This window comes from Bubalus bubalis, chromosome 11, assembly GCF_019923935.1.
Source record: "Bubalus bubalis isolate 160015118507 breed Murrah chromosome 11, NDDB_SH_1, whole genome shotgun sequence".
Taxonomy (NCBI): domain Eukaryota; kingdom Metazoa; phylum Chordata; class Mammalia; order Artiodactyla; family Bovidae; genus Bubalus; species Bubalus bubalis.
This window is the reverse complement of record NC_059167.1, coordinates 3,562,803-3,579,257: the sequence shown is the minus strand read 5'-3', so window position 1 is coordinate 3,579,257 and position 16,455 is coordinate 3,562,803. Positions and strand designations below refer to the sequence as shown.

The following is a 16,455-nucleotide window of genomic DNA, read 5'->3' as shown; positions in this document are numbered from 1 at the left end:
ACCGTGAACTTCCAGATATTCAAGCTGGATTTAGAAAAGAAGAAAAATCTGAGATCAAATTGCCAACATCCATTTTATCATCAAAAAAGCAAGAGAATTCCAGAAAAACATCTACTTCTGCTTCATTGACTACACTAAAGCCTTTGACTATGTGAACCACAACAAACTGTGGGAAATTCATCGAGAGATGGGAATACCAGACCACATTACCTGCCTCCTGAAAAATCTGTAGGCAGGTCAAGAAGCAACAGAATCAGACATGGGACAACAGACTGGTTCAAAATTGGGAAAGGTGTATGTCAAGGCTGTATATTGTCACTGTGCTTATTTAACTTATATGCAGAGTACATCTTGAGAAATGCTGGGCTGGATGAAGCACAAGCTGGAATCAATATTGCCAGGAGAAATATCAATAACCTCAGATATGCAGATGACACCACCCTTATGGCAGAAAGCAAAGAAGAACTAAAGAGCCTCTTGATGAAAGTGAAAGAGGAGAGTGAAAAAGTTTGTTTAAAACTCAATGTTCAGAAACTAAGATCATGACATCTGGTCCCATCACTTCATGGCAAATAGATGGGGAAACAATATAAACAGTGACAGACTATTTTGGGGGGCTCCAAAAATCACTGCCAATGGTGACTGCAGCCATGAAATTAAAAGACACTTGCTCCTTGCAAGAAAAGCTATGACCAATCTAGACAGCATATTAAAAGCAAACATTACTTTGCCGACAAAGGTCCGTCTAGTCAAAGCTATGGTTTTTCCAGTAGTCATGTATGGGTGTGAGAGTTGGACCATAACGAAGGCTGAGCACCGAAGAATTGATGCTTTTGAACTGTAATGTTGGAGAAGACTCTTGAGAGTCCCTTGGACCGCAGAAAATCCAACCAGTCCATCATAAAGGAAATCAGTCCTGAATATTCACTGGAAGGACTGATGCTAAAGCTGAAGCTCCAAACTTTAGCTACCTGATGCAAATAGCCGACTCATTAGAAAAGACCCTGACGCTGAGAAAGACTGAAGACAGGAGGAGAAGGGGACAACAGAGGACGAGATGGTTGATGGCATCACTGACTTGATGGACATGAGTTTGAGCAAGCTCCAGCAGATGGTGAAGGACAGGGAAGCCTGGCGTGCTGCAGTCCACAGGATCACAAAGAGTCGGACACGACTGAGCAACTGACCAACAACAACATTGTATATACCTACTCAAAATAAAACTTAATGGCATTTTGACTGAGTCAGACTTTGAATTCCAGAGTCATCTGATGGCACACACATAAGATTAAACTTATGCTCTGTTTTCTAAGTGATATACATCCAAAAAAAGGAAATGCTTGGGATGTTTTCACCAAGAAGGCATCTCACCCAAGTATAACCTTCAAATGCACAACTGCAGTCAGCTAAATATATACAACAAATCTCATTGTCAACATCACTTTTTCAAAATAATCATTACCATAAAGTAAAGGAAAAAAGGAAAGTGAAGTCACTCAGTCATGTTCGACTCTTTGCGACCCCATGGACCATAAACTACCAAGCTCCTCTGTCCATGGGATTTTCCAGGCAAGAATACTGGAGTAGGTTGCCATTTCCTTCTCCAGGGGATCTTTCCAACCCAGGGATTGAACCCAGGTCTCCCAAATTGCAGGCAGACGCTTTACCGTCTGAGCCACCAGGGAAGCCATCATTACCGTGGTGTGGATCAAAGGAAGTTTGTGACATCGTTCCTACTTTATGGGATTTAACAATCACAGAGGACTTAACAATATAAGGTTCTGGGCCAGAGATTTTAATACCTCCTCTCAATAACTGACACACAACTAGCCAGAATATAAACCACGATACAGGTGATTTGAACAAAACTATCAAACAATTTGCCTGGATTAACATCTATAGGTCACTTCATTCATAAGTGCAGAATACATATTCTTTTCAACTGTACAAGGAACATTTACCAAAGTACACCACATTCTTAGCTATAAGAGAAGTCTTCATAAATTCAAAAAGATTCAAGTCCCACAAAGTCTATTCTCTGACCACAACAGAATTAAGTCAGAAATGAATAACAAAAATGTCTGAAAAAAATCTGCAAATATTTACAAATTAAATAACAAATTTCTAAATAATCTATGTCTCAAAGAAAAAAATAAAAGGGGAAATTAGAAAGAATTTTGAACTTACAAAAATAAAAACACAGCACAGCAGGATTTGTGGGATGCCACTAAAACAGAAACTTTAGCTTAAGATACTAGCAAAAGAAGAGCAAATTAAAACCAAAATAAGCGCAGGGTATGGGATTCAGAGATAGAAACTACTAGGTATAAAACAGATAATCAACAAGGGTACACTGTAAAGCACAGAGAAATACAGACATTATATTGTAATAATTTTAAAGGCAGCATAACCTATAAAGTATTGAATCATTATGCTGGGTGCCTGAAACTAAGACAATATTGTCAATCAATTATATTTCAATAAAACTTTTAATTTAATTTAAAAAAACAAAGTAAGCAGAGGAAAGAAAATAATAGAGATGAAACGATAAATCAAACAAAACCAGAAAAACAAGACTGTATAATTGAGAAATCAAAAGCTGATTCTTTGAGAAGATTAACAGAATTGAATAAACTTATAGCCAGACTAATCATGAAACCAGGATAAGAAGAAAAAAAATACAAACTGCAATTATGAACATTAAGAGAGGTGACATCAATACAAAGTGTATATATATACATATGTATATATATACATATATACATATATATATATTAAGAGAACAGCGGGGAATAATAGCAGTAACTTTGTGCTGAGAAATTTAACAACTTAAATGAAATGGACAAATTTCCTTGAAGACACAAAAACCCAAAGCTCACTGAAGAAGATATGGACAAACTGAATATCCCTTTATCTGTAAAGGAAGTTGAAATTATAGTTAAAAAACTTTTCCACAAAGAAAACTATAGCCCCAGATGGCTTTACTGGGAAATTCAAGCCTCCCAGGGAGCTTGGCTCAAACAGGAAGTAAGAGCTAAGGCAGAGCTGTAAACCGCCCACCTGGGCATTGAAGCATGCCCCCATTACATATACAGAGCCCGTCAGCAAAGGCTGGGACACTTGCTAGTTCCAAACATGAGGAAAGCTGTACCATCATGATCTGACCACTAAGAAAACTGAGCAGAGATTTCAGTGGCCATACATGATAAAGCTTGCAAACTACAGAATCTGTTCAGGAAAGTCACAAAGCAAATAAACAGCAACAACCATGACAAAAAGCAACAACAAATGCTAGAGAGGAGAAAGAATCTGATGTCCAGAGTGTCCAGGTTATTTTATGTAACGTGTCTAGCTTTCAACAAATGATATATATATGATATATGATACAACAAATGATATATGATATTTGCAAAGAAACAGGAAAGAATGGCCCATATATGGATATAAAAGCAGTTGACAGAAACAATGTCTGAGAAAGCCTAGCCATTACCTATTAGATATTATACTCCTTAGACAAAACACATTAAAATATCAGGTATTTAAAAATGTTCAAAGAACTGAAGGAAACCATATCTAATGAGTAAAGGAGAGATCTGCTTCTAGAATGTCAGTGTGAGGAGCTCCATAAATATACTCCCAATGAAACTAGTGAAAATTATTTAAATATTAATAATGCTACAGTCTGGAAATGATCCTAAGGGCACACTACAAATACAGAAGTATTCAAGAAAATCTACTAAAACTCGGTATGAGCATCAAGAGTATATGGCATTTAAACCACAAGCCATCCCTCCCTGTCCCTCTCAGGCTGGACTGACAGAAACTCCAGGCCAAGTAGGTACAGCCAAGAACATGGGGCTCCCTCACTCCCAGTTCCCAGGTGAAGGCAACAATATCTTTGGGAGAGAAGCAGAATATCAGTATTTCTCATGCCCTTTCCCTTCAGCTACTTGAAGAACTGGCAGAATTTCTTTAAAACCAAAGCTGCAAGAAAGATTTCCACGTAACTGTGTAGAATGGGGAAAAAAGGCATAAAGTTGGGTCCTTCACGCCTGGGATGAATCTGAAAGGAAGAGAAGGTTTGCACAGGTGGACCCTCAGCCCAGAGAGTGACCAGGTCAAGCCACAGACTGGTCATCCCAGTCCTGGGATCCTACATGGAAAAGAAAAGCTCCTTTTTTTTCTTTAAGGTGTTCAGTTACATTTTATGCTTTTTTCCCCGAATACTAACAAAGTGAATTAATCCAATAAAAACAACAAAGAATTACCATAGTTTCAACGATGACAGTGAGGTTACCTAAGCCATCCGTCAGAGCTACGTAGCTTCCTCCTTTCTCTAAATGGCCAACTGTCTTCAGGTAATACCAACCTGGTTGAGTAAACTGAGTAGTATGAGCTATAGAAAAGCAGAGAAAGACCCAAATAACATTAAAGTGGTGATAATAGGATTCTTCCAGAAATAAAAAGCTATCTACTTACTTGAGGCTGAAAGAGAACAGAGTATGCCACCCCAAAATGTGCCACTTTAGCATGCGTATTATTTTGAACTGCTGGCAATCAAGACCCAGAAGACTAAAGAAAAAATTTCTCTCTCCTTCAACTGCCTGAAAGAATCTAGATAGGAGACCCAGCCCAGAAAGAGAGCTATTACCAACAATAACTTTTTATCTGAAAGACTTATCTTCATGGCGCAGCAAATATCTGTTCTTCTCTTCCGATGAATGGTCTTCTTCCCCTGTAAAGCTCCAGGTCCCTATCTCTTTCTATGAATGGTCTTCTTCCCCTGTAAAGCTCCAGGTCCCTATCTCTTTCTATGAATGGTCTTCTTCCCCTGTAAAGCTCCAGGTCCCTATCTCATTCCTTTGCTCAGGATGGCATTAAAAAGCCTCAATTGCCTGACTGCAAACTTGAGCCCCATATTTTTATGTACAAAATTAAAATGTGTTTTTTTCCTGGTGATCTGTCTTTTGTCAATTATTAGATTGACCAAAGAACCGAGACGGTTAAAAGGAAAACTTTCCCAAGTATGACTGAGTCTAACAGCTAATTTCTATTTTGGAAAAAATATTTGCCAGCCTCATGTTTCAACTTTTGAGTAATTAGCCTAGTTAAATGGTATAATTAAGGGAATATTCTTAGAATGACTGGTAAAAAATAAATAAACCACACTCTGTCAGTTCAAGACTACTGAAAAACTGCTTTATTCCAACAGTAAATAAAGTTATCTCCTCCCAGTTTTTGTTGATCTCTATTTAAACCACCTTAATATAACTACAAAGAATATGGTTTTCAAAAAGTTAACAAAATATTTCAAAAACTAAGCTTTATGGTTTTAAACAAGTTTATTTTCACAATACTTATCTATTGGGCACCTCCAAAGCTTGTCCTAGAAATGTACTGAGTGATACTCCTTGTCCCATTTTGGGAAGTGACAAAATTAACCCCCCAAGAAACAGGTGACAAAATCATAAAAGTACGTTAGTTCACTGAAATAATGTGGGACCAACTATTTCAACATTTAAGGAGTTAACCAAATCCAATTTAAGGAGTTAATACAAATCCAAAACTTAGCATTTTCGTATTTATTAAAGAACAACCTGAGTTTAGAATAATGTCATGATTACATGGTTAATGTCATGACTATAAATCCCTGTGAAAAATACATCAACTGGAAAAAAGAGCTTGGTCTTAGAATAATCAAGAATGGAATACAGAGAGTAGCTTAGTTACCCGAAAGAGTCTTATAAAACACTAGGACAAATCTTGCTAAAACAGAGATACACTTAAAACCAATGTGTGTGTGCACACACATGCGTGCACACACACACACACACACAGTGTTTCTATAACTCCCGCTAAGTGCTTTCTGCTTTGTCTCTTAGAAAGAAAGGCAGGCAGTGAGGGATGGGATCTGAACCACACCTGATACCCAGATAGGAGCTTCCACCACGTAGTGCCCACTCCATGGCTCCTGAGCAGTCATCAGTCCACAACGCCCATATGGCAACTGCTGATAGTAACTGGCCACCAAGTTCCAAGCAATGGTGCTAAAAGATTGTTTGATAAAAGAGAAATACCAAGCAGCTTGTAATAAAAGTGTAAATGTCTAGAAGCCTATAGTATAAAAGACCTTAGCAAAGTTTACACAAATATATGCAAATGGTAAAATTACCACCCAAAACAAGAAAATTTAAGTTGCCTAAGTTCACCCACATTTTGAAAAATCAAGTGAGGGATGCAATATTTTTAATAGTGAATCATATAATAAAAAATACAAATGTATATGAGGTGCACAATTTTTACTGCACAACTGTATAACCAGAAAAAGAGTCACAACCTACCAGTACCACAAACGTGAGTCAAATACAGATAAAGACTTTATCTATGCCGCTTTCTTTTTGACAGTCAGCCTTCTTAATGCCCCAGTTTCATGACATAATTTCATGACCTGATTCAGCGGCTGTAAAGTTTTACAATGAGAACTCTTAAGAGTCCGACGGCCAGGGCTCAAGTGATGGTGTAGGCAGACAGGGCAGGGCAAGAGAACCACACATAACTCTCTTGACACAAGAGGAGCCATTTAAGGCCTAAGCCAGTTTGTGATCTAAGCCTGCCCACAATGCTTGCCCCTGCAGAAGAGGTCTCAGTAGTAACTGATTTTAAGGGAACAAAAGCATCTAAGTCAGGGAAATAACTTAACCATATCTAAGACAATATATCAGACCCCAAAATAAGCTCTATTTCTGTTCGCAGCTTCCTGCCTTCTCTTTCTAGAGCTGACACGTGTTAGGTATAGGACGGATGAACGAAATAAGGCAAATGCTTAAATCACTGAATTTAGGTTGTAAGACTATGGAAGTCCATTGTACTTTTTTCTATTTATTATGCTTTGAAATTTTTCAAAATGAAAACCTTTAAACGTTTTAATAACTTACGAAGTCATGTAGCCATTGACGTAATTCTGATTCAATATGCGACCCCAGCAGCCTGCACCCATATCACCATTTACAGTGCTAAAATCTTCAGAAGACCAAAGCTTCTTCTTAGTCAACCTAGCATCCTTTACTGTAAGTGTCCCAGGGTAATGAGCTCTAGAAAAGAGAGGGAGGAAATGTAAAAAGTCAGAACAGGCACTTCCGTATATTTACTGAGTAAGTACCCTCCCTGGTAGTTCCGCTGGGAAAGAATCCGCCTGCAAGGCAGGAGACCCCGGTTCAATTCCTGGGTCAGGAAGATTCGCTGGAGAAGGGATAGGCTACCTACTCCAGTATTCGTGGGCTTCCCTGATGGCTCAGCCGGTAAAGAATCTGCCTGCAATCTGGGAGAGCTGGGCTCAATACCTGGGGAGGGAAGATCTCCTGAAGAAGGGAATGGCTACCCACTCCAGTATTCGGGCCTGGAGAATTCCATGGACTATTCCATGGGGTCACAGAGTCAGACGCAACTGAGCAACTACAACTTTCATTGAGTGAACAAACATACGTGTCTTTGCCAAGGTTTTCTATCTTAAAACAATGGGCAACTTCCAGGTAGATGTCAGGCTGTATGTAAGTATCTGCTTCCCACCCCTGGGTCTCAGGACACCCTGAGGATGAGATGCACTTACAACGCACAGAAGCGGGGAGATCATCAGTGGGAAAGACCTCTTCCTGGAAACCATAACAAGAAGGGAAGGATGTCAACAGATGGAGGCAGCAGAAGAGGCCTAGAACATTCCAAGAGATGAATGAGGTGGAGACAGGATTCAGACTTCCCAGGGGATGTAATGAGCTTGGACAGTAGAAAGGAAGGAGTGAAAAAGAAAACCAAAAGTAAGACTTCCCTGGCAGCCCAGTGGTTAAGAATCCACCTTGCAATGCAAGGGACGCAGGTTCAATTCCTGGTCAGGGACCCACATGCTGTGAGGCAATAATGACAGAAGTGCACAGGCCACCACCAGAGAAGTTATCACAAGGAAGACCCAGTTCATTTGTTATAAAGAGATACAGTACTTATTTAATTTAAAAAAATACTAATGAGCTTATTTCATAAAGTATCAATAGTATTTCCTCCCCTGCTCTACCCCTCATACAGAGAAAGACAGCTTGGCATTTATTCCCCAGCAAAAACAAAAACACTAAAACAAAACCTACAAAAACCCAGAGGACTCTTTTTTGAATAAAAATAAGAAGTTATTAAACCCAGAGCAGTGGTGGTTCTCAACTTGGGTGATCTGTCTGGTGGAGAAGGCACAGCAGGAGTTGCTACCGTTATCTAGTGTGCAGAGGCCAGAGACGCTGCTAAACAGCCTACAATGCCCCTAACATGTCCCCACAGCAAAGAACTATCCAGCGAAAAATATCAACAGTGCAGAGGTGGAGAAACCCTTCCCAGAGCAATGAACTTCTCCCTTCTTCTAGCATTTGGGAGGAGTCAACTGAAATATAAATGTATATTTAGTGTTCCAAGGCTAAAATATTGTCATAATGATGGTTGTGGAAGTGACTGATTATTGAATATAAAAACAATTAAGAAATTTCAAATGTAAAATAGAAAAGAGGCTAACAGTATAAGAGTTAGCACATGAACTCTAGGGAGAAGAGTGTATACTTCTTAAGACAACAACTAGTGACAAAAAATTTAACAAAAATACAAGCAAAATAACAGAGACTGAATCATATCACAATTCTTATGTTTGTGGTTTGGAACAGTAGTATTCTTAACATTAAAAGAATGATTGTGAAGACCTATTTTAGTCTGGAAAATTCTGAAGGAGATGGAAATACCAGACCACCTTCCCTGCCTCCTGAGAAACCTGTATGTAGGTCAAGAAGCAACAGTTAGAACAGGACATGGAACAACAGACTGGTTCAAAATTGGGAAAGGAGTAAACCAAGGCTGTATATTATCACCCTGCTTATTTAACTTATACAGAGTACATCATGCAAAATGCCTGGCTGGATGAAGCACAAGCTGGCATCAAGATTGCCAGGAGAAATATCAATAATCTCAGATATGCAGATGACACTACTCTTATGGCAGAAAGTGAAGAAGAACTAAAGAGCCTCTTGATGAAAGTGAAAGAGGAGAGTGAAAAAGTTGGCTTAAAACTCAACATTCAGAAAACAAAGATCATGGCATCCAGTCCCATCACTTCATGGCAAATAGATGGGGAAACAGTAACAGACTTTATTTTCTTGGGATCCAAAATCACTGCAGATGGTGACTGCCGCCATGAAATTCAATGATGCTTGCTCCTTAGAAGAAAAGCTATGACAAACCTAGAGCGTGTATTAAAAAGCAAAGACATTACTTTCCCAACAAAGGTCTGTATAGTCAAAGCTATAGTCATGTATGGATGTGAAAGCTGGACCATAAAAATGCTGAGCACCAAAGAATCAATGCTTTTGAACTGTGGTGTTGAAGAAGACTCTTGAGAGTCCCTTGGACTGCAAGGAGATCCAACCAGTCCATTCCGAAGGAGATCAGTTCTGAATATTCATTGGAAGGACAGATGCTGAAGCTCCAATACTCTGGCCACCTGATGTGAAAGCTGACTCAATGGAAAAGACTCCGATGCTGGGAAAGATTGAAGGCATGAGAAGGGGATGACAGAGGATAAGATGGTTAGATGCCATCACCAGTTCAATGGATAGGAGTTTGAGCAAGCTCCGGGAGATGGTGAAAGACAGGGAAGTCTGGCACGCTGCAGTCCATGGGGTCACAAAGAGCTGGGCATGAGTGAGCGACTGAAAAACAACAAACTTTAGTGTTTAGTTATTTAATTCCATTTCGGTCATGAATCTTTTACGAAAAAAAATCCTACTTGGGAATTAATTATCCTAGTAAAGATGAAGTAAGGCACATCAATCTGGCGTTCCATGGTTTCCTAAGGAAAAATGAATATATAATAAAGAATATAAAATAAGGAATCAGAGGAAAATGAGATTCCACCTGAATCACTGACCTCAGGTGAAAACAGGCAGCTCGTCAGTACTGTAAAAATGCACACAGAGACCCGAAAAGAAAGCTAGCACCTGACAGGGTTCACAATTCATGTTCTAGAACTATAAATCCTAACTTGGAAAATCTGACTGCTATTCTCTGCAATTACATAATTTTAACAAACTGTAACATTTTGATCCATAAATCATAAATCAAATCCCTTATGATTATACAGTGGAAGTGAGAAATAGATTTAAGGGACTAGATCTGATAGACAGAGTGCCTGATGAACTATGGACTGAGGTTCGTGACACTGTACAGGAGACAGGGATCAAGACCATCCCCATGGAAAAGAAATGCAAAAAAGAAAAATGGCTGTCTGGGGAGGCCTTACAAATAGCTCTGAAGAGAAAAGAACTGAAAAGCAAAGGAGAAAAGGAAAGATATAATATATGAATGCAGAGTTCCAAACAACAGCAAGAAGAGATAAGAAAGCCTTCCTCAGTGATCAATGCAAAGAAATAGAGGAAAACAACAGAATGGGAAAGACCAGAGATCTCTTCAAGAAAATTAGAGATACCAAGGGAACATTTCATGCAAAGATGAGCTCAATAAAGGACAGAAATGGTATGGACCTAACAGAAGCAGAAGATATTAAGAAGAGGTGGCAAGAATACACAGAAGAACTGTACAAAAAAGAGCTTCATGACCCAGATAATCATGATGGTGTGATCACTGACTTAGAGCCAGACATCCTGGAATGTGAAGTCAAGTGGGCCTTAGAAAGCATCACTACGAACAAAGCTAGTGGAGGTGATGGAATTCCAGCGGAGCTATTTCAAATCCTGAAAGATGATGCTGTGAAAGCGCTGCACTCAATATGCCAGCAAATTTGGAAAACTCAGCAGTGGCCACAGGACTGGGAAAGGTCAGTTTTCATTCCAATCCCAAAGAAAGGCAATGCCAAAGAATGCTCAAACTATGACATAATTGTACTCATCTCACATGCTGGTAAAGTAATGCTCAAAATTCTCCAAGCCAGGCTTCAGCAATACGTGAACGGTGAACTTCCAGTTGTTCAAGCTGGTTTTAGAAAAGGCAGAGGAACCAGAGATCAAATTGCCAACATCTGCTGGATCGTGGAAAAAGCAAGAGAGTTCCAGAAAAACATCTATTTCTGCTTCATTGACTATGCCAAAGCCTTTGACTGTGTGGATCACAGTAAACTGTGGAAAATTCTGAAAGAGATGGGAATACCAGACCACCTGACCTGCCTCTTGAGAAACCTATATGCAGGTCAGGAAGCAACAGTTAGAACTGGACATGGAACAACAGACTGGTTCCAAATAGGAAAAGGAGTACATCAAGGCTGTATATTGTCACTCTGCTTATTTAACTTATATGCAGAGTACATCATGAGAAACGCTGGGCTGGAAGAAGCACAAGCTGGAATCAAGATTGCCAGGAGAAATATCAATCACTTCAGATATGCAGATGACACCACCCTTATGGCAGAAAGTGAAGAGGAACTAAAAGCCTCTTGATGAAAGTGAAAGAGGAGAGTGAAAAAGTTGGCTTAAAGTTCAACATTCAGAAAACGAAGATCATGGTATCTGGTCCCATCACTTCATGGGAAATAGATGGGGAAACAGTGGAAACGGTGTCAGACTTTATTTTTTGGGGCTCCAAAATCACTGCAGATGGTGACTGCCGCCATGAAATTAAAAGATGCTTACTCCTTGGAAGGAAAGTTATGACCAACCTAGATAGCATATTCAAAAGCAGAGACATTACTTTGCCAACAAAGGTCCGTCTAGTCAAGGCTATGGTTTTTCCTGTGGTCATGTATGGATGTGAGAGTTGGACTGTGATGAAAGCTGAGCACCGAAGAACTGATGCTTTTGAACTGTGGTGTTGGAGAAGACTCTTGAGAGTCCCTTGGACTGCAAGGAGATCAAACCAGTCCATTCTAAAGGAGATCAGCCCTGGATGTTCTTTGGAAGGAATGATGCTAAAGCTGAAACTCCAGTACTTTGGCCACCTCATGCGAAGAGTTGACTCCTTGGAAAAGACTCTGATGCTGGGAGGGATTGTGGGTGGGAGGAAGAGGGGACGACAGAGGATGAGATGGATGGGTGCCATCACTGACTCGATGGATGTGAGTTTGAGTGAACTCTGGGAGATGGTGATGGACAAGCAGGCCTGGCGTGCTGTGATTCATGGGGTCGCAAAGAGTCCGACATGACTGAGCGACTGAACTGAACATTTTGATGATCTGATCTAAGTCACTTCAAAGTCTTGTCTGACTCTCTGCGACCCTGTGGACTATAGCCTTTCCAGTTCCTCTGTCCATGGGATTTTCCAGGCAAGAATAATGGAGTGGGTTGCCATGTCCTCCTGGGGATCTTCCTGACCCAGGGATCAAACACGTATCTTTTACATCTCCTGCACTGGTAGACAGGTTCTTTACCACTAACACTACCTGGGAAGCCCTTATTCTATATCCCAGAACTTCATTCCATGATCATAATATTCAGTTTTGACACCTCAAGGAAATGCTAATTTTAAGACTCATCTAGTTATCACTCAGTCAAATGTATATCTGGTATGTCTCTGGTAAAAATAAAAAATACTCAATATAAAAAATAATACCCTGGAAAATATCTTGCTATAATGCTATTAATGATCTCTAGATATTAAGATTTTGAGTAAGTTCCAACTCTATAGTTTTCTACAGTTTCCAAATTTTCTATAAAGAGTATGACTTATCTTTAAAATCCCAAAAAGCATCTCTTTCAAAACTATAGAAATAGGTATTATATTGCTCATTCAGAAAATAAAGAAACTGTTACATTTTAAACCTGAATGATTTATCAAATAATCTGAGAAAAGAGGGTTAGAACTGATACTAAAATCCAGGTCTCTTGTGATGCCCAGATCTACAGTTCAACAAAATAATGTAAAAGTTCTTTAAGAATAATTTTTAAATGCATATAATTAGGCAAAACATCTCTATCATTTCATGGCATGATTTTTCAAACTTTAAATGACAAGATTAAGATCACTGAAAGTAAACCAAAGTTTGTCCTATCAGAAAAACATATGTGTATTACAGGAGAAATAAAACTTATAGACAAGGTGGATCATGGTAGCAGCCCAGTTTCTGAAACTCCACACTATACTCCTCCTGAAACCAAATAGACCAATCTCATGATGGAAATTAAAACCCACACACAATATCCCCATCAAAACCAGGTGGCAGAGAGTCCCCAGGAGTCTTGCAGCATCGGGACTGGGCAGGATCAGCAGACAGAACGTGGAGACAGTGGAGGTGACAGGTGACCAACAGGCACTCATTCCACAGGGGCAGACCCCACCCTGATGGAAGCACTGACAACAACTGGCTTCACAGGCTGGAAACTGGGCCAAGGCCCCAACAACAAATTCACTAAGAGGTTAAACACAATACTGTCACAGTTTAAACCAGATTGGTCCAATAGGAATACAATGTGAGCTATACAAAGTAACTTTAAATCTTAGTAGCTATGTTTAAAAAAAAAAAAACAAAATTTTAATCATATATTTTAACCCAACATACCCAAAATACTATCATTCAACACATGTAATCAATATGAAAAATAATTAATAACTTAGTTTTCTATTATTAACACATCTTTAAAATCCAGTGTGTGTGCTTTACACTTATAACACTCCTCAGTTCAGACTAACCACATTTCAAGCATTTCGTAACACCTGTGGCTAGTGGTCCCCATACTAAACAATACAAACTGAAACTCTTAACTATTTCAGAAATAGGCAGGAAATAATCTAAGTTATGGATTTTCCAGTAGTCATGTATGGATATGAGAGTTGGACCATAAGGAAGGCTGAGCACCAAAGACCTTTTTGAACTGTGGTGTTGGAGAAGGCACTTGAGAGTCCCTTGGACTGCAAGGAGATCCAACCAGTCCATTCTAAAGGAAATCAGTCCTGAGTGGTCACTGGAAAAACTGATGATGAAGCTGAGGCTCCAATACTTTGGCCACCTGATAGGAAGAGCTGACTCATTTGGAAAGACCCTAATGCTGGGAAAGATTGAAGGCAAGAGGAAAAGGGGACAACAGAGGATGAGATGGTTGGATGGCATCATTGCTCCAACTCATGTCCATTGAGTCAAACTCTGGGAGATAGTGAAGGACAGGAAAGGCTGGTGTGCTGCAATCCATGGGGTCACAAAGAGTCGAACCCGAATGAGAGACTAAACAACAACAAATCCTTTCTGGAATGGTAGAGTCTCACCATGAGAATAAGCTCCTTGAATGAGAATCCAAATCGAGCAAGACAGGAACACTTAGCGGGAGGGAGAGACAACACTGCCTTCATAATTTCTAAAATGTAAACACTACTCTGCCCCTTAATCTAAATAAAATCATGTTTTGTATTTCTGAACACTGACACAATATTTCAAAAGTCATCAATACATTATTACATTGTCATAGAAAGATTCCCAAAATACACACCTTTCAAAGAAAAAAAGGAATGAAGTATCATTTATACATGCTTTAGTTAAGTAAATACAAGAAAGCAAGCTTCTGAAAATATAATCAAAAGGGGAAAAGCAGGCAAAAACAAAGGCGCCGTTGACTGAGCAACCAACCAGAAACTGTTCATTCTCAAAGTAAAACATTCCTTACCCTATTACATCAATCACCTTCAAGAGCTCAGGGTCAAGCAGCATAGAAGCAGAAATGGGCTCCCAGAGATTATCACTCGCTATGATTTTCACGTGCTGGAGACCTTGATGGTTCAGCATTCTTCTTAACACCTTTCAGAGAGAGAAGCAGAACACAGGAAAGGTTAAAAATGAGTTTTCAGCTGCTGACTTACAACCAAGTGAGCTAAAGTGTCTTCAGATTCAATAAGCAGGATGAGAGTGTCAACATTATTTCTCAATAGAAATGTGCCCCATGTGGAGAGGTGAAAAAACACTGTCACTAAAATAATCTACTTCATGGGAATGTAAAAAGAAAAAAAAAAAAAAAAACCCAAGAGGCAAAAATATTTGAGAAGGATTTTCCCTCTGACTTTAAAATTACGTTTAGCCATAGAAAATTTGGGTGCAATGGTGGAAAATTTTTTTTTAAAAATCAGAGTAGTAATATCCATAAAAAAACACTACTCTGATATGAATTCTTACAGGAATTTTCTTATGCTGCTGCTGCTGCTGCTGCTGCTAAGTCGCTTCAGTCGTGTCCGACTCTGTGCGACCCCATAGACGACAGCCCACCAGGCTCCGCCGTCCTTGGGATTTTCCAGGCAAGAGTACTGGAGTGGAGTGGGTTGCCATTTCCTTCTCCAATGCATGAAAGTGAAAAGTGAAAGTGAAGTCACTCAGTTGTGTCCGACTCTTTGCGACCCCATGGACTGCAGCCTACCAGGCTCCTCCGTCCATAGGATTTTCCAGGCAAGAGTACTGGAGTGGGGTGCCATTGCCTTCTCCAGTTTTCTTATGGAGACACAGTAAATTGGGATCAGATTAAATACACATTGCCTGGTGGGCTCCAGAGGGTGGTAAAGAGTCAGACACAACTGAGCACACACACATGAAATGCTTAAACTTTTCATTTTATTTTGAGCATTTTGCAATGTCTTTAAATATTCTGCCATTACTTAAAATACTACAATTATTAGAATTCTGCATCATGCTATAAGTAGAAACAAGAAATATTCTATTGTTACCCTCAACGCTTTCATAGGTATACACAGCACAGGCAATAAAATCAGTCTGTAGGACTACCCGCCCACCAGATTAAAAACAACAAGCTAAATTGTAACAGGAATAAATTCACAGAGCACAGAGCACTTTGTTTTGTGCTTGGGCCCCAAGAGGGCCCTGAAAGAAGCACAAGACAGGGTCCTCGCTGTCCAGTGGCAAACACACTCGCCAGCAGGCTAACACTAACAGGGTGTCCTAGACAATCACAGAGTGGTCCATACTGAGAAGTATGGACTGCCAATACATGCAGTAGGACCCAAGAAGAGGGGACATCATTTCACCCAGGAGCAGAAGATGCCAATCTCAAAACAGTAGTTCTCGATGGACGGCTGTGTGTGAACTTACTGCGACACCCCCCACGTACCCTGAACTATCAGGCTCATAGTTGCAGGCGCTCAGTAAATATTGATTAAGGGGGAACAAAGAATTTCACAAGCTCTCTTTTCACATTCTGAGTTTTCTGAACTAAAGAAATTTCCAAATAATGTGCTCTCACCAATTCCACTCTGAAAGCAATCTGAACAGATCCTTAGAGATCAACTAACTCTCAAGAGTTGGACACAACTTGGCGTTTAAACAACAAACAACTCAAGATTCAGTAGGACTGAGAATCCCGAGCTCTCTGTTAGGAGACCAGCTTGAGTCTCATCATTCTGAAGTTCTTTCTTACTCTTACAGAGAGGAGGGAGAGAAACTCAGTCACATTTGTATTTATCATGATGATGTATCTATTTTTTCTAATTCTATTCCTAGAC

At 39.7% G+C, this 16,455-nt stretch overlaps 1 protein-coding gene across 3 annotated transcripts in view; it reads right to left on the bottom strand.

The window, feature by feature from the left end:
• The window catches only part of GALC (galactosylceramidase), a 57,234-nt gene that overhangs the window by 17,516 nt on the left and 23,263 nt on the right, over positions 1–16,455 (bottom strand). For all 3 annotated transcript variants that reach the window (XM_006061465.4, XM_025295139.3, XM_006061467.4), the window contains 4 exons: positions 14,619–14,749; positions 6,936–7,091; positions 5,923–6,047; positions 4,269–4,396 (listed from right to left, as the gene is read on the bottom strand). In XM_006061465.4, coding sequence (XP_006061527.4) covers positions 4,269–4,396; positions 5,923–6,047; positions 6,936–7,091; positions 14,619–14,749 — 540 coding nt within the window. The remainder of the gene's footprint in view (positions 1–4,268; positions 4,397–5,922; positions 6,048–6,935; positions 7,092–14,618; positions 14,750–16,455) is intronic.